General features: G+C 44.6%; 1 protein-coding gene across 1 annotated transcript in view; it reads left to right on the top strand.

Moving 5' to 3' along the window:
* The window catches only part of LOC311229310 (actin-related protein 3), a 100,599-nt gene that overhangs the window by 73,090 nt on the left and 8,463 nt on the right, over window positions 1–19,046 (top strand). The window contains exons 7-9 of the mRNA XM_084315385.1: window positions 385–528; window positions 13,714–13,887; window positions 16,164–16,256. Of these exons, the coding sequence (XP_084171511.1) occupies window positions 385–528; window positions 13,714–13,887; window positions 16,164–16,256 (411 nt within the window). The remainder of the gene's footprint in view (window positions 1–384; window positions 529–13,713; window positions 13,888–16,163; window positions 16,257–19,046) is intronic.

Raw genomic sequence — 19,046 nt, 5'->3', positions numbered from 1 at the left:
CCATGGGCCGGACACATCTTCACAAGTCAAGAAGAAACATCACAATAAATCAAGAACAAAACAAAAACACCATGAAGTCCAAAATAAAATGTAAAATAAATAAATGAATGCAACACTCCCTGACATACCAGTAGGTAAGCATGTACATAATATATACGTGTAATGAAACACAAATAAGTACATGCAATAGCAACTGGGATACATTAAGAACATTTTGAAAGATTGAATCTTATCATGTTCCTTACATCACCTTTTACCTCACAGTTGCAGTAACTCTCTCTCTCTCTCTCTCTCTCTTTCTCTCTCTCTCTCTCTCTCTCTCTGTCTCTCTCTCTCTCTCTCTCTCTCTCTCTCTCTCTCTCTCTCTCTCTCTCTCTCTCTCAGGCAGAGGGCTATGTGATTGGCAGCTGTATAAAGCACATTCCCATCGCAGGACGCGACATCACCTACTTCACCCAGCAGCTACTGAGGGAGCGGGAGGTGGGCATCCCCCCGGAACAGTCGCTGGAGACGGCCAAGGCGGTCAAGGTGAGCAGAGAGCAGAGACTGCACCACAGGCACTGCGCTGGACGCTGCAGTTTACCAGGAGAGAGGACAAGGTTGTTTGGAACTTGTTGGAAAATGATGGAAAATGTATTTTGAGCATTTCCAGAATTCTCGTTGAAACAGTCAGGGAATTGCACATAAAATCCCGAAAAGTTAAATGCTGTTGTTTTTAGTTCCAATACACATGTTGACACATTTGATGTAGTTGTTGACCCACTTGTACTTGACATGTTGTAATATCTGTTGTTGTGTAGGTAGAATAATATTCACCTGTACAGTGACATGGCCTAGTTTGACATTATTGTCATATTGGGAAGTTTGTTGGGAAGAACGATTTTTAAACAAATGTGATCGTGTCACCTCCCCACCCCTAAACCTTTTATAGATACGTTTTAACAAGGTGGAGGTGAAGTGAATAAAGCTAATCCAGATGAATTTCAACACTCTCTCTCTGAACACTCTCTCTGAACACTCTCTCCCTGAACACTCTCTCTGAACACTCTCTCTCTGAACACTCTCTCTGAACACTCTCTCTGAACACTCTCTCTCTGAACACTCTCTCTGAACACTCTCTCTGAACACTCTCTCTGAATACTCTCTCTCTGAACACTCTCTGAACACTCTCTCCCTGAACACTCTCTGAACACTCTCTCTCTGAACACTCTCTCTCTGAACTCTCTCTCTGAACACTCTCTCTCTGAACACTCTCTCTCTGAACACTCTCTCTCTCTCTGAACACTCTCTGAACTCTCTCTCTCTGAACTCTCTCTCTGAACACTCTCTCTGAACACTCTCTGAACTCTCTCTCTGAACTCTCTCTCTGAACACTCTCTCTGAACACTCTATCTGAACACTCTCTGAACTCTCTCTGAACACTCTCTGAACACTCTCTCTGAACTCTCTCTGAACACTCTCTCTGAACTCTCTCTGAACTCTCTCTGAACTCTCTCTCTGAACACTCTCTGAACACTCTCTCTGAACACTCTCTCTCTGAACACTCTCTCTCTCTGAACACTCTATCTGAACACTCTCTGAACACTCTCTCTGAACACTCTCTCTCTCTGAACACTCTATGAACACTCTCTCTCTCTCTGAACACTCTCTCTGAACACTCTCTCTCTGAACACTCTCTCTCTGAACACTCTCTCTCTGAACACTCTCTCTGAACACTCTCTCACTCTGAACACTCTCTCTCTGAACTCTCTCTCTGAACTCTCTCTCTGAACACTCTCTCTCTGAACTCTCTCTCTCTGAACTCTCTCTCTCTCTGAACACTCTCTCTCTGAACACTCTCTGAACACTCTCTGAACACTCTCTCTGAACTCTCTCTCTGAACACTCTCTCTCTGAACACTCTCTGAACACTCTCTCTGAACACTCTCTCTGAACACTCTCTCTCTGAACACTCTGAACACTCTCTCTCTGAACACTCTGAACTCTCTCTCTGAACACTCTCTCTCTGAACACTCTCTGAACACTCTCTCTCTCTGAACACTCTCTCTGAACTCTCTCTCTGAACACTCTCTGAACTCTCTCTCTGAACACTCTCTGAACACTCTCTCTCTGAACACTCTCTCTCTGAACTCTCTCTCTCTCTCTGAACTCTCTCTCTGAACACTCTCTCTCTGAACACTCTCTCTGAACACTCTCTGTGAACTCTCTCTCTCTGAACACTCTCTCTCTGAACACTCTCTCTCTGAACACTCTGCTCTCTGAACTCTCTCTGAACACTCTCTCTCTAAACTCTCTCTCTGAACACTCTCTCTCTGAACACTCTCTGAACACTCTCTCTCTGAACACTCTCTCTCTGAACTCTCTCTCTGAACACTCTCTCTCTGAACACTCTCTGAACACTCTCTCTCTGAACACTCTCTCTCTGAACTCTCTCTCTGAACACTCTCTCTCTGAACACTCTCTCTCTGAACACTCTCTCTCTGAACACTCTCTCTCTGAACACTCTCTCTCTGAACTCTCTGTGAACTCTCTCTCTGAACACTCTCTCTCTGAACACTCTCTGAACACTCTGCTCTCTGAACTCTCTCTGAACACTCTCTCTCTGAACACTCTCTCTCTGAACTCTCTCTGAACACTCTCTCTCTGAACACTCTCTCTGAACACTCTCTCTGAACTCTCTCTGAACACTCTCTCTCTCTGAACTCTCTCTCTGAACACTCTCTCTGAACTCTCTCTCTGAACACTCTATCTCTGAATACTCTCTCTCTCTGAACTCTCTCTCTGAACACTCTCTCTGAACACTCTCTCTCTGAACTCTCTCTGAACACTCTCTCTCTGAACACTCTCTCTCTCTCTCTGAACTCTCTCTGAACTCTCTCTCTGAACACTCTCTCTCTGAACACTCTCTCTCTGAACACTCTCTCTCTCTGAACTCTCTCTCTGAACACTCTCTCTCTCTGAACTCTCTCTCTGAACTCTCTCTCTGAATACTCTCTCTCTCTGAACTCTCTGAACACTCTCTCTGAACACTCTCTCTCTGAACACTCTCTCTCTGAACACTCTCTCTCTCTGAACTCTCTCTCTGAACACTCTCTCTCTCTGAACTCTCTCTCTGAACTCTCTCTCTGAATACTCTCTCTCTCTGAACTCTCTCTCTGAACACTCTCTGAACACTCTCTGAACACTCTCTCACTCTGAACACTCTCTCTCTGAACTCTCTCTCTGAATACTCTCTCTCTGAATTCTCTCTCTGAACTCTCTCTCTCTGAACACTCTCTCTCTGAACACTCTCTGAACACTCTCTCTCTGAACACTCTCTCTGAACTCTCTCTCTGAACTCTCTCTCTGAACACTCTCTCTCTGAACACTCTCTGAACTCTCTCTCTGAACACTCTCTCTCTGAACTCTCTCTCTCTGAACACTCTCTCTCTGAACATGCTCTCTCTGAACACGCTCTCTCTCTGAACACTCTCTCTCTGAACACTCTCTCTCTGAACACGCTCTCTCTCTGAACACTCTCTCTCTCTCTGAACTCTCTCTCTGAACACTCTCTGAACTCTCTCTCTGAACACTCTCTGAACACTCTCTCTCTGAACTCTCTCTCTCTGAACTCTCTCTCTCTCTCTGAACTCTCTCTCTCTCTCTCTGAACTCTCTCTCTGAACACTCTCTCTCTCTGAACACTCTCTCTCTGAACACTCTCTCTGAACACTCTCTCTCTGAAATCTCTCTGTGAACTCTCTCTCTGAACACTCTCTCTCTGAACACTCTCTCTGAACACTCTCTGAACACTCTGCTCTCTGAACTCTCTCTGAACTCTCTCTGAACACTCTCTCTCTCTGAACTCTCTCTCTGAACACTCTCTCTGAACTCTCTCTCTGAACACTCTCTCTCTGAACACTCTCTCTGAACACTCTCTCTGAACACTCTCTCTCTGAACACTCTCTCTGAACACTCTCTCTCTGAACACTCTCTCTCTGAACACTCTCTCTCTGAACTCTCTCTGTGAACTCTCTCTCTGAACACTCTCTCTGAACACTCTCTCTCTGAACACTCTCTGAACACTCTGCTCTCTGAACTCTCTCTGAACACTCTCTCTCTGAACACTCTCTCTCTGAACTCTCTCTGAACACTCTCTCTCTGAACACTCTATCTGAACTCTCTCTGAACACTCTCTCTGAACTCTCTCTGAACACTCTCTCTCTGAACTCTCTCTCTGAACACTCTCTCTGAACACTCTCTGAACACTCTCTCTCTGAACACTCTCTCTCTCTCTCTGAACTCTCTCTCTGAACACTCTCTCTCTGAACTCTCTCTCTGAACACTCTCTCTCTGAACTCTCTCTGAACTCTCTCTCTCTCTCTCTGAACTCTCTCTCTGAACACTCTCTCTCTGAACTCTCTCCGAACACTCTCTGAACTCTCTCTCTGAACACTCTCTCTCTCTCTGAACACTCTCTTTCTGAACTCTCTCTCTCTCTGAACACTCTCTCTGAACACTCTCTCTGAACTCTCTCTCTCTCTCTCTCTCTCTCTGAATACTCTCTCTCTGAACACTCTCTCTCTGAACACTCTCTCTCTGAACTCTCTCTGAACACTCTCTCTGAACTCTCTCTCTGAACACTCTCTCTCTGAACTCTCTCTGAACACTCTCTCTGAACACTCTCTCTGAACTCTCTCTCTCCGAATACTCTCTCTCTCTGAACTCTCTCTCTGAACACTCTCTGAACACTCTCTCTGAACACTCTCTTTCTGAACTCTCTCTCTCTCTCTCTGAACTCTCTCTCTGAACACTCTCTCTCTGAACACTCTCTCTCTGAACACTCTCTCTCTGAACACTCTCTCTGTGAACTCTCTCTCTGAACACTCTCTCTCTGAACACTCTCTCTCTCTCTGAACACTCTCTGAACACTCTGCTCTCTGAACTCTCTCTGAACACTCTCTCTGAACACTCTCTCTCTGAACTCTCTCTCTGAACACTCTCTCTCTGAACACTCTCTGAACACTCTCTGAACTCTCTCTGAACACTCTCTCTCTGAACTCTCTCTCTGAACTCTCTCTCTGAACACTCTCTCTCTGAACACTCTCTCTGAACACTCTCTCGCTGAACACTCTCTCTGAACTCTCTCTGAACACTCTCTCTCTGAACACTCTCTCTCTGAACTCTCTCTCTGAACACTCTCTCTCTGAACACTCTCTCTGAACACTCTCTCGCTGAACACTCTCTCTGAACTCTCTCTGAACACTCTCTCTCTGAACACTCTCTCTCTGAACACTCTCTCTGAACACTCTCTCTGTGCACTCTCTCTCTGAACACTCTCTCTCTGAACACTCTCTCTCTGAACTCTCTCTGAACACTCTCTCTCTGAACACTCTCTGAACACTCTCTGAACACTCTCTCTGAACTCTCTCTGAACACTCTCTCTGAACTCTCTCTGAACACTCTCTCTCTGAATACTCTCTCTCTCTCTCTGAACTCTCTCTCTGAACACTCTCTGAACACTCTCTCTCTGAACTCTCTCTGAACACTCTCTCTGAACACTCTCTCTCTCTCTCTGAACTCTCTCTGAACTCTCTCTCTGAACACTCTCTCTCTGAACACTCTCTCTCTGAACACTCTCTCTCTGAACTCTCTCTCTGAACACTCTCTCTGAACACTCTCTCTCTGAACACTCTCTCTCTGAACACTCTCTCTCTGAACTCTCTCTCTGAACACTCTCTCTGAACTCTCTCTCTCTCTCTCTCTCTCTCTCTGAATACTCTCTCTCTCTGAACTCTCTCTCTGAACACTCTCTGAACACTCTCTCTGAACACTCTCTCACTCTGAACACTCTCTCTCTGAACTCTCTCTCTGAACACTCTCTCTGAACTCTCTCTCTGAACTCTCTCTCTCTCTCTGAACACTCTCTCTCTGAACACTCTCTGAACACTCTCTCTCTGAACTCTCTCTGAACTCTCTCTCTGAACACTCTCTCTCTGAACACTCTCTGAACTCTCTCTCTCTGAACACTCTCTCTCTGAACACTCTCTCTCTGAACACGCTCTCTCTCTGAACACTCTCTCTCTGAACTCTCTCTCTGAACACTCTCTGAACTCTCTCTCTGAACACTCTCTGAACTCTCTCTCTCTCTGAACTCTCTCTCTCTCTGAACTCTCTCTCTGAACACTCTCTCTCTGAACACTCTCTCTCTGAACAATCTCTCTCTGAACACTCTCTCTCTGAACACTCTCTCTGAACACTCTCTCTGTGCACTCTCTCTCTGAACACTCTCTCTCTGAACACTCTCTCTCTGAACTCTCTCTGAACACTCTCTCTCTGAACACTCTCTGAACACTCTCTGAACACTCTCTCTGAACTCTCTCTGAACACTCTCTCTGAACTCTCTCTGAACACTCTCTCTCTGAATACTCTCTCTCTCTCTCTGAACTCTCTCTCTGAACACTCTCTGAACACTCTCTCTCTGAACTCTCTCTGAACACTCTCTCTGAACACTCTCTCTCTCTCTCTGAACTCTCTCTGAACTCTCTCTCTGAACACTCTCTCTCTGAACACTCTCTCTCTGAACACTCTCTCTCTGAACTCTCTCTCTGAACACTCTCTCTGAACACTCTCTCTCTGAACACTCTCTCTCTGAACACTCTCTCTCTGAACTCTCTCTCTGAACACTCTCTCTGAACTCTCTCTCTCTCTCTCTCTCTCTCTCTGAATACTCTCTCTCTCTGAACTCTCTCTCTGAACACTCTCTGAACACTCTCTCTGAACACTCTCTCACTCTGAACACTCTCTCTCTGAACTCTCTCTCTGAACACTCTCTCTGAACTCTCTCTCTCTGAACACGCTCTCTCTCTGAACACTCTCTCTCTGAACTCTCTCTCTGAACACTCTCTGAACTCTCTCTCTGAACACTCTCTGAACTCTCTCTCTCTCTGAACTCTCTCTCTCTCTGAACTCTCTCTCTGAACACTCTCTCTCTGAACACTCTCTCTCTGAACAATCTCTCTCTGAACACTCTCTCTCTCTGAACACTCTCTCTGAACACTCTCTGTGAACTCTCTCTGTGAACTCTCTCTCTGAACACTCTCTCTCTGAACACTCTCTCTCTCTGAACACTCTGAACTCTCTCTGAACACTCTCTCTCTGAACACTCTCTCTCTCTGAACACTCTCTCTCTGAACTCTCTCTCTGAACACTCTCTCTCTGAACACTCTCTCTGAACTCTCTCTGAACACTCTCTCTGAACTCTCTCTCTGAACACTCTCTCTCTCTGAACTCTCTCTCTGAACACTCTCTCTCTGAACACTCTCTGAACCCTCTCTCTGAACACTCTCTCTGAACACTCTCTCTCGCTGAACTCTCTCTGTGAACTCTCTCTCTGAACACTCTCTCTCTGAACACTCTCTCTCTGAACACTCTCTCTCTGAACACTCTCTGAACACTCTGCTCTCTGAACTCTCTCTGAACACTCTCTCTCTGAACACTCTCTCTGAACTCTCTCTGAACACTCTCTCTCTGAACACTCTCTCTGAACACTCTCTCTGAACTCTCTCTGAACACTCTCTCTGAACTCTCTCTGAACACTCTCTCTCTGAACTCTCTCTCTGAACACTCTCTCTCTGAACACTCTCTCTCTGAACTCTCTCTGAACACTCTCTCTGAACTCTCTCTCTCTGAACTCTCTCTCTGAACACTCTCTCTCTCTGAACACTCTCTCTGAACACTCTCTCTCTGAACACTCTCTCTCTGAACTCTCTCTCTGAACACTCTCTCTGAACTCTCTCTGAACTCTCTCTCTGAACACTCTCTCTCTGAACTCTCTCTGAACTCTCTCTCTCTCTCTCTCTCTGAACTCTCTCTCTGAACACTCTATCTCTGAACTATCTCAGAACACTCTCTGAACTCTCTCTCTGAACACTCTCTCTGAACTCTCTCTCTCTGAACACTCTCTCTGAACTCTCTCTCTGAACACTCTCTCTGAACACTCTCTCTGAACACTCTCTCTGAACACTCTCTCTGAACTCTCTCTGAACACTCTCTCTCTGAACACTCTCTGAACTCTCTCTCTGAACACTCTCTGAACACTCTCTCTCTGAACTCTCTCTGAACACTCTCTGAACTCTCTCTCTGAACACTCTCTCTGAACACTCTCTCTCTCTGAACTCTCTCTCTGAACTCTCTCTCTGAACACACTCTCTCTCTCTGAACTCTCTCTCTGAACACTCTGAACACTCTCTGAACTCTCTCTCTGAACTCTCTCTCTGAACTCTCTCTCTGAACACTCTCTCTGAACACTCTCTCTCTGAACTCTCTCTCTGAACACTCTCTCTCTGAACACTCTCTTTGAACTCTCTCTCTGAACACTCTCTCTGAACACTCTCTCTCTCTGAACTCTCTCTCTCTCTCTGAACTCTCTCTGAACACTCTCTGAACACTCTCTCTCTGAACACTCTCTCTGAACACTCTCTCTCTCTGAACACTCTCTCTGAACACTCTCTCTCTCTGAACACTCTCTCTGAACTCTCTCTCTCTGAACTCTCTCTCTGAACTCTCTCTGAACTCTCTCTCTGAACACTCTCTCTCTGAACTCTCTCTGAACACTCTCTCTGAACACTCTCTCTCTGAACACTCTCTCTGAACTCTCTCTCTCTCTCTCTGAATACTCTCTCTCTCTGAACTCTCCCTCTGAACACTCTCTCTCTGAACTCTCTGAACACTCTCTCTCTGAACACTCTCTCTGAACTCTCTCTCTGAACTCTCTCTCTCTCTGAACACTCTCTCTGAACACTCTCTGAACTCTCTCTCTGAACTCTCTCTCTGAACACTCTCTCTCTCTGAACTCTCTCTCTGAACACTCTCTGAACACTCTCTCTCTGAACACTCTCTCTGAACACTCTCTCTCTGAACACTCTCTCTCTGAACACTCTCTCTCTCTGAACTCTCTCTGAACTCTCTCTCTCTGAACACTCTCTCTCTCTGAACACTCTCTCTCTGAACTCTCTCTCTGAACACTCTCTCTGAACACTCTCTCTGAACACTCTCTCTCTGAACACTCTCTCTCTCTGAACTCTCTCTCTGAACACTCTCTCTGAACTCTCTCTGAACTCTCTCTCTCTCTCTCTCTGAATACTCTCTCTCCCTGAACTCTCTCTCTGAACACTCTCTGAACACTCTCTCTGAACACTCTCTCTCTCTGAACTCTCTCTCTGAACACTCTCTCTCTGAACTCTCTCTCTCTCTCTCTCTCTCTGAACACTCTCTCTGAACACTCTCTGAACACTCTCTCTCTGAACACTCTCTCTGAACTCTCTCTGAACACTCTCTCTGAACTCTCTCTGAACACTCTCTCTGAACACTCTCTGAACTCTCTCTCTGAACACTCTCTCTCTGAACACTCTCTCTCTCTGAACACTCTCTCTCTCTCTGAACACTCTCTCTCTGAACTCTCTCTCTGAACACTCTCTCTCTGAACACTCTCTGAACTCTCTCTCTGAACACTCTCTGAACACTCTCTCTCTGAACTCTCTCTCTCTGAACTCTCTCTCTGAACACTCTCTCTCTGAACACTCTCTCTCTGAACACTCTCTCTCTCTGAACACTCTCTCTTTGAACTCTCTCTGTGAACTCTCTCTCTGAACACTTTCTCTCTCTCTGAACACTCTCTCTGAACACTCTCTGAACACTCTGCTCTCTGAACACTCTCTCTCTGAACACTCTCTCTCTGAACTCTCTCTCTGAACACTCTCTCTCTGAACTCTCTCTCTGAACACTCTCTCTCTGAACACTCTCTCTGAACACTCTCTCTCTCTGAACACTCTCTCTCTGAACTATCTCTCTGAACACTCTCTCTCTGAACACTCTCTCTCTCTGAACACTCTCTCTGAACACTCTCTCTCTGAACACTCTCTCTCTGAACTCTCTCTCTGAACACTCTCTCTCTCTGAACACTCTCTCTCTCTCTGAACACTCTCTCTCTCTGAGCACTCTCTCTCTGAACACTCTCTCTCTGAACACTCTCTCTCTCTGAACTCTCTCTCTGAACACTCTCTCTCTGAACTCTCTCTCTGAACACTCTCTCTCTGAACTCTCTCTCTGAACACTCTCTCTGAACACTCTCTCTGAACACTATCTCTCTCTGAACACTCTCTCTCTGAACTATCTCTCTGAACACTCTCTCTCTGAACACTCTCTCTCTCTGAACACTCTCTCTGAACACTCTCTCTCTGAACACTCTCTCTCTGAACTCTCTCTCTGAACACTCTCTCTCTGAACACTCTCTCTCTGAACACTCTCTCTGAACACTCTCTCTCTGAACTCTCTCTCTCTGAACTCTCTCTCTGAACACTCTCTGAACACTCTCTCTCTCTGAACACTCTCTCTCTGAACACTCTCTGAACACTCTCTGAACTCTCTCTCTGAACTCTCTCTCTCTCTGAACACTCTCTCTGAACACTATGAACTCTCTCTGAACACTCTCTCTGAACACTCTCTGAACTCTCTCTCTGAACACTCTCTCTGAACACTCTCTGAACACTCTCTCTCTGAACACTCTCTCTGAACACTCTCTCTCTGAACACTCTCTCTCTGAACACTCTATCTGAACACTCTCTCTGAACACTCTCTCTCTCTGAACACTCTCTCTGAACACTCTCTCTCTGAACACTCTCTCTGAACACTCTCTCTCTGAACACTCTCTCTCTCTCTGAACTCTCTCTCTGAATACTCTCTGAACACTCTCTCTCTCTGACCTCTCTCTGAACACACTCTCTCTCTGAACACTCTCTCTCTGAACACTCTCTCTCTGAACACTCTCTCTCTCTCTCTGAACACTCTCTCTCTCTGAACACTCTCTGAACACTCTCTGAACACTCTCTCTGAACTCTCTCTCTGAACACTCTCTGAACACTCTCTCTCTCTCTGAATTCTCTCTCTGAACACTCTCTCTCTCTGAACACTCTCGCTGAACTCTCTCTCTCTGAACTCTCTCTCTGAACACTCTCTCTCTGAACACTCTCTCTCTCTGAACACTCTCTGAACTCTCTCTCTGAACACTCTCTCTGAACACTCTCTCTGAACTATCTCTGAACACTCTCTCTCTCTCTGAACACTCTCTGAACACTCTCTCTCTGAACACGCTCTCTCTCTCTCTGAACACTCTCTGAACACTCTCTCTCTCTCTGAACACTCTCTCTGAACTCTCTCTCTCTGAACTCTCTCTCTGAACACTCTCTCTGAACACTCTCTCTCTGAACACTCTCTCTGAACTCTCTCTCTCTGAACACTCTCTCTGAACTCTCTCTGAACACTCTCTCTGAACTCTCTCTCTGAACACTCTCTCTCTGAACACTCTCTCTCTGAACTCTCTCTCTGAACACTCTCTGAACACTCTCTCTGAACACTCTCTCTGAACTCTCTCTCTGAACACTCTCTCTCTGAACTCTCTCTCTGAACACTCTCTCTCTCTGAACACTCTCTCTCTGAACACTCTCTCTCTGAACACTCTCTGAACACTCTATCTCTGAACACTCTCTCTGAACACTCTCTGAACACTCTCTGAACACTCTCTCTCTCTCTCTGAACACTCTCTGAACTCTCTCTGAACACTCTCTGAACACTCTCTCTCTCTGAACTCTCTCTCTGAACTCTCTCTCTCTGACCTCTCTCTGAACACTCTCTCTGAACACTCTCTCTGAACACTCTCTCTCTGAACACTCTCTCTGAACTCTCTCTCTGAACACTCTCTCTGAACTCTCTCTCTGAACACTCTCTCTCTGAACTCTCTCTCTGAACACTCTCTCTCTGAACACTCTCTCTGAACACTCTCTCTCTCTGAACACTCTCTCTCTGAACTATCTCTCTGAACACTCTCTCTCTGAACACTCTCTCTCTCTGAACACTCTCTGAACACTCTCTCTCTGAACTCTCTCTCTGAACACTCTCTCTCTGAACACTCTCTCTCTGAACACTCTCTCTGAACACTCTCTCTCTGAACACTCTCTCTCTGAACTCTCTCTCTGAACACTCTCTCTCTGAACTCTCTCTCTGAACACTCTCTCTCTGAACTCTCTCTCTGAACACTCTCTCTCTGAACACTCTCTCTGAACACTCTCTCTCTCTGAACACTCTCTCTCTGAACTATCTCTCTGAACACTCTCTCTCTGAACACTCTCTCTCTGAACACTCTCTCTGAACACTCTCTCTGAACACTCTCTCTCTGAAATCTCTCTCTGAACACTCTCTCTCTGAACACTCTCTCTCTGAACACTCTCTGAACACTCTCTCTCTGAACTCTCTCTGAACTCTCTCTCTCTGAACTCTCTCTCTGAACACTCTCTCTGAACACTCTCTCTCTCTGAACACTCTCTCTCTGAACACTCTCTGAACACTCTCTGAACTCTCTCTCTGAACTCTCTCTCTCTCTCTGAACACTCTCTGAACACTATGAACTCTCTCTGAACTCTCTATCTGAACACTCTCTCTGAACACTCTCTCTGAACACTCTCTCTCTGAACACTCTCTCTGAACACTCTCTCTCTGAACACTCTCTCTCTGAACACTCTCTCTGAACACTCTCTCTGAACACTCTCTCTCTCTGAACACTCTCTCTGAACACTCTCTCTCTGAACACTCTCTCTCTGAACACTCTCTCTCTCTGAACACTCTCTCTCTGAACTCTCTCTCTGAATACTCTCTGAACACTCTCTCTCTCTCTGACCTCTCTCTGAACACACTCTCTCTGAACACTCTCTCTCTGAACTCTCTCTCTGAACACTCTCTCTCTGAACTCTCTCTCTGAACTCTCTCTCTGAACACTCTCTCTCTGAACTCTCTCTCTGAACACTCTCTCTCTGAACACTCTCTCTGAACACTCTCTCTCTCTGAACACTCTCTCTCTGAACTATCTCTCTGAACACTCTCTCTCTGAACACTCTCTCTCTCTGAACACTCTCTCTGAACACTCTCTCTGAACACTCTCTCTCTGAACTCTCTCTCTGAACACTCTCTCTCTGAACACTCTCTCTCTGAACACTCTCTCTCTCTGAACACTCTCTCTCTGAACTCTCTCTGAACTCTCTCTCTCTCTGAACACTCTATGAACACTCTCTCTCTCTCTGAACTCTCTCTCTGAACACTCTCTCTGAACACTCTCTCTCTCTGAACACTCTCTCTGAACACTCTCTCTGATAAAATACACAGATAACAGTTACATACTTGACAAAACACAAATTAAAAATTAATACAAATATACAAATTCACATTATAAAATCTAACATTCCAGTCAAACAAAAAAAGATAATACACAGATAACAGTTACATACTTGACATGTTTGCAAGATATCTCTTAATATTTGTTTTGAAAGTAATTTTATTATGTATTGTGGATGTGAAGCTTCTGATATGGTCCAGTTGTGCTTTGGACATATCCAACAATTTTGCCTCTAGGAACTGTTTTGTTAATTCCTTGTCATGTAGTGGAACCCGGTCCATGGCTGCCATGATGCAGCAACATTTTATTATTATCATTATTATTTATTACAATTATCATTATTATTAATTACTATTATCATTATTCATATTATTATTATTATCATCATTATTATTAATGACTATTATCATTATCATCATTATTGTTGTTTTAGTAGTATCTGTACCAAGTAGATGTTCCACTACCAGCAGTGTTCATCACCATCTCTGTTTCTTCCCGTTGCTCTCGCCACCAGGAGCGGTTCAGCTATGTGTGTCCAGACCTGGTAAAAGAGTTCAACAAGTACGACACGGACGGCTCCAAGTGGATCAAGCAGTACACCGGCATCAACAACATCAGCAAGAAGGAGTTCACCATCGACGTGGGCTACGAGCGCTTCCTCGGCCCGGAGATCTTCTTCCATCCAGAGGTACGTTTAATGTCGAACACTCCCACATGTACACAGTATGCACCTTTTGACACTGGATCCCCATTTGGTTAGATTTAGTCCCAGAGACCTGAAAATACCTTTGTTAATTAGCAGATTTGCATAATTGTCTATACCAGGGCTGTGGTATGTCATGGTATTTTTTTTTTTTTTAAGATTAATTTTTTTGCGTTTTATCGCTTTATTGCTACTGGGCAGTCCAGTAGAGAGAGACAGAGGAGGAATGGGAGACAGAGTGGGGGGAAGACATTCGGCAAATAACGACGGGTTCGGGAGTCGAACCCGGGTCGGCCGTGTCGCGGCTGAGCGCGCTATGTGGTTCGCCACTGGGGCGCCCCATGTCATGGTATTTCTGCTTGTCTATCGTGGTATTTCTGCTCGTCTATCGTGGTATTTCTGCTCGTCTATCGTGGTATTTCTGCTCGTCTATCGTGGTATTTCTGCTCGTCTATCGTGGTATTTCTGCTTGTCTATCGTGGTATTTCTGCTCGTCTATCGTGGTATTTCTGCTTGTCTATCGTGGTATTTCTGCTTGTCTATCATGGTATTTCTGCTCGTCTATCGTGGTATTTCTGCTTGTCTATCATGGTATTTCTGCTTGTCTATCGTGGTATTTCTGCTTGTCTATCGTGGTATTTCTGCTCGTCTATCGTGGTATTTCTGCTCGTCTATCGTGGTATTTCTGCTCGTCTATCGTGGTATTTCTGCTCGTCTATCGTGGTATTTCTGCTTGTCTATCATGGTATTTCTGCTTGTCTATCATGGTATTTCTGCTTGTCTATCGTGGTATTTCTGCTCGTCTATCGTGGTATTTCTGCTCGTCTATCGTGGTATTTCTGCTCGTCTATCGTGGTATTTCTGCTTGTCTATCGTGGTATTTCTGCTCGTCTATCATGGTATTTCAAGATTCAAGATTCAAGATTGTTTATTGTCATGTGCACAGGTAAACAGAGTTTGCCATACAATGAAAATCTTACTTTGCTAGTCCGCCCTTCACACAAAATCACACAATACTTAACTAAAACATATTTAAATACAAGCGAGTGCTAAAAAGTAAGGTAAAAAATATAGATAAATATAATATAAATGGAGGTGACAGTGGTCACAGCAGCAGTTAAAAAGTGTCTTTAGTGATTCATAGTTCGGGGGAAGGGTCAAGGGTGACAGCGAGGTCACAGCAGCAGTCGGGGTCAGAGTGTCTGCCTGGCACAAAAGCGGGGTGGGGGGGGGATCAGTTTCAAGAAGGGGTGTGTGTGTTGGGGGGGGGGGGGGGGGGCTAGGTGGGGGAGCTGGCATTCACAAGCCTGATGGCCTGTGGGTAGAAACTGTTTGTCAGTCTCGTAGTTCTGGCTTTCAGACTCCTGTATCGCCTGCCTGATGGCAGGTGGTTGAAGAGTCTGTGCTGGTGGTGTGTACTGTCCTTAATGGACCTGTCTCAAACCCCGCCCTCTTTTCTTGATCCTCCAATCACAACTGTCGCTTACCTCGGACAAACTTGGTTTGTCCGAGGTAAGCGACAGTTGTGATTGGAGGATCAAGAAAAGAGGGCGGGGTTTGAGACAGGTCATTATGTTATGTGCTCTCCTCTCTCTCTCTGCGTGTCTATCATGGTATTTCTGCTTGTCCTTGTCTATCATGTTATTTCTACTTGTCTATTATTGTAGGGCTGGGCGATATGGCCTAAAAATAAAATCTCCGATTTGTTCACACCACATCCGATTCACGATTTTAATCGATTTTTTCTCTCTTAAAAACTAGAAACGCCAAGGAAATCATTCAAATAAGCTTTGTTTTTATTTGACACAATCAAACCAAGATGAATTTCCTTATTGGGATTGAAGTGCAAACCTAACTTTCACCAATCTTCACTTCAAAATATATATATATATATATAAAAGGTTACTCTTGATCAAACAAAGATGAATGTCCCTATTGGGATTAATAGTGCAATAACTTGCTTTTTCACCAAACTTCACTTAAAACAAATAAAGGGTGCCTCTTGATCATCAAACAAGAATGAATTTAATAAAGTGCAAATCTAACTTTCACCAAACATCACTGTTTGTCATTTTTTTAAATCGTCCTAAATCATGAATCGCCCAGCCCTCGTCTATTGTGGTATTTCTGCTTGTCTATCATATTATTTCTGCTTGTCTATCATATTATTTCTGCTTGTCTATCGTGGTATTTCTGCTTGTCTATCGTGGTATTTCTGCTTGTTCTCAAGTAAAGCATTAATTAGCCTTTTTCCACCCCAGTTCGCCAACCCAGATTTCACTCAACCCATCTCTGAGATTGTGGATGAGGTCATTCAGAACTGCCCTATCGATGTCAGACGCCCTCTCTATAAGGTAAGACCTGACCTACTGGTCACTTTCACCTATTTATAAACCATTAGGAGTGTAACAATTTAAAAAGACTTGATTCAGATTATTTAGGAAAATATTTAGGAAAATGTTTGTCTTATCATAAAATATAAAATGTTGTCCAAGGTTCGATTTGATTAATTTGATACTTCTTAAAAATTAAATGTGTGACAGGTGTGATCCCCCTGTACCTCACCTCCCCCTCCCCCACGCTGCTATGATGCCCGAATTTCCCTAAGGGTATCAATAAAGGAATATCTTATCTTATTAAGTCAGCATAATTATATCTCCCAAATGAAGTGTCCTTGGTATTATGTACTGGGTCCAATGTTCAATGTGAGGCTTTGCTCACATAATATTCAGTGCACAATTTTGAATGAGAGGAGTGATTCCAAGGTTTCTGATGTTATCAAATACGCCATGGTAGCTGAAAGGGAAAAAGTGGTTAATAAGGTTATTGATGGTGGTGGTGGTCGTCTTTGGTTTGAATATATGACTCATCAAAGACATGTGATTGCTCAAATGAAGCATTCAATTCAGCAGCTCAGAATGATGTGTCCATTACATTCAGATACTTAAAAAAAAAAAAAATGTCTTTCTTTCTTTCTTTTCTTTATGGTTGAATGAAGTTCTGTCTGGTTACGATCACCATATTGTATTATCACAATATATCGCAAATTGTTACCTTTTTCCAACTGCAAATGTCTCCAATGGGAAACTTTGTTAACATCTGCAGTAAACATTTTTTTTTTTTTTTAAAGCAAAAAAAATATATAATAATATTTTACCGTATACAGTGTATATCCAACGAAATTACCAATTATACCAATGTCTTATACAGGATATACCCCTAATACCTGTTATCTAAAACCCTACACACATATGCTCCAGCTCGAACCCCCCCCTCCCGCACCCCTCATTGCATTATCCCTCGCTCCTAACCAGACACTACCATTATAAGCTAGCTTTTATTCTATCCACCACTTCTAACCACATTGACATTTTGGATTCATTGAGACCCAGAATTCTTGCTGTAGATATTACGTTTTCAGTCTGTTTACCTCATTCCAATAATTTGTATCATCATTATTGTCATCATCCAGCACACTATAGCTAAGCTATAGTGGAATACACTGTATTAATATTCCATATTTATACCATCTTGTTGCACACTCCTGGCAACCTGCCTCAGCACACGCACGCACGCGCACACACACACACACACACACACACACACACACACACACAGTGTGCGAACCATAGCATGATCTTTGGGTGAGCCGCGTCGGGGGGGGGGGGGGGGGGGGGTGCGCGGCGCGCCTCTCAGCGAGGAGTGCTCAGGAGTCGGACTGTGTAATCGCAGACGTTACTAGTCTGTAGTAGGTAGAGTAGAGTTAGAGTAGACAACTCACTTACCGTCCGGCCGTCTGGACGGGGCTTCCACAGCACATTCCATGATAAAAAAAAGTATCTATTTAGTTAGATAGAGATGATTATCTCTACATACTGTGCAACCCAAGCTTCCATCCTTAGGGAACAGCCATGGGCAACGGATCTTCCACTCTCTCCATTGCTGGCTGCTCCAGCCGGCAGCAGCACCAGCCCCTCCTCCTCCTCCAACCCTGCCGGGGCTGCCCCTCCCTGCCGCTGGCGGGAGAGTCTGAGAGGACTCGGAGGTGGTGGTGGTGGGGTGGTTATATTCAGCTTCAGCATCTTCATCTTCTGTTGAGCTGTTACCCAAATTACCCCCATCTCCAGCTTCTTCGGCGCCGGCACCGTCACCGATCGTTGTAATACTAATAATAGTCCCCACGGCCACCGGAGCAGCACCAGCCGCAGGTGTAATTGCGCCTGTAGATGATCCGATTCCCGCCTCCTGCTGCTCTGTCAGCTTCACTGTCTTCGTGAAACCAAAATTGGTTAGGCTTACTTGTTTTCGTTTAGACATTTTACTGGCTGTCAAAACGATCACTGTCTGTGTCAACAAGTAACAGCCACAGCACAGGTTACATACAAAGTGGGTCAAGTTTGATGTGTGCCGTGCAGGCTGCAGCGCCGCCACGCTCCGAATGGTAATTGCAAGAATAGCATGCATGTTGCCATATTACAAGTTCAAGTTTCAAGTTTCTTTAATAGTTGTCATACAGAAGTACAGAATACTTTTGTACAAAATGCTTCTTACTGTTGCGCTCCAGAGACTGTGCATGACAAGATAAGTATGAAATAAAAACATAGTAAAAATAGTAAAAATTAGAAGTAAAAAAAGAGGTCACAGTGTTCAGTTTAGACATATGTACAATGTTCGTAGACGTAGTTACCATACAATATACAATACTGTGCAGTGTACTAATATACAATACTATATAGTGCAAGGCATAAATGGACGAGGTGCAGTTTAGGTACAATTCACAGTAGGTGTACGAGTTGTAGTGCAAATCCTTTATCAATAAATATAAAGTGTAAGTGTGTTTGTGTGATCTAAAGTGTGGAGAGTGGGTGCTGCAGTGTGTTGTTTGTTTGAGTGAGTGTGTGCGTGTGGGTGTGTGTGCTGTGTGCATTTGATGGTTGTTGCATAGTGATTATTGTTCGTTTAGCGATTATTGTTCGTTTAGCAGCCTGATGGCCTGGGGATAGAAGCTCCTTCTGAGTCTTTCTGTGCTCGCCATAAGACTCCGGTATCGCTTGCCTGACGGCAGCAGTTCAAAGAGGCAGTTGTTCGGGTGGCTCGAGTCCTTAATAATTCTCTTAGCCTTCCCCTTGCACCGCTTGTTGTAA

Source organism: Notolepis coatsorum (genome assembly GCF_963971535.1).
Source record: "Notolepis coatsorum genome assembly, chromosome: 5".
Lineage (NCBI taxonomy): Eukaryota > Metazoa > Chordata > Actinopteri > Aulopiformes > Paralepididae > Notolepis > Notolepis coatsorum.
Note: the sequence above shows the minus strand (reverse complement) of the source record. Positions and strands in the feature narration are given on the sequence as shown.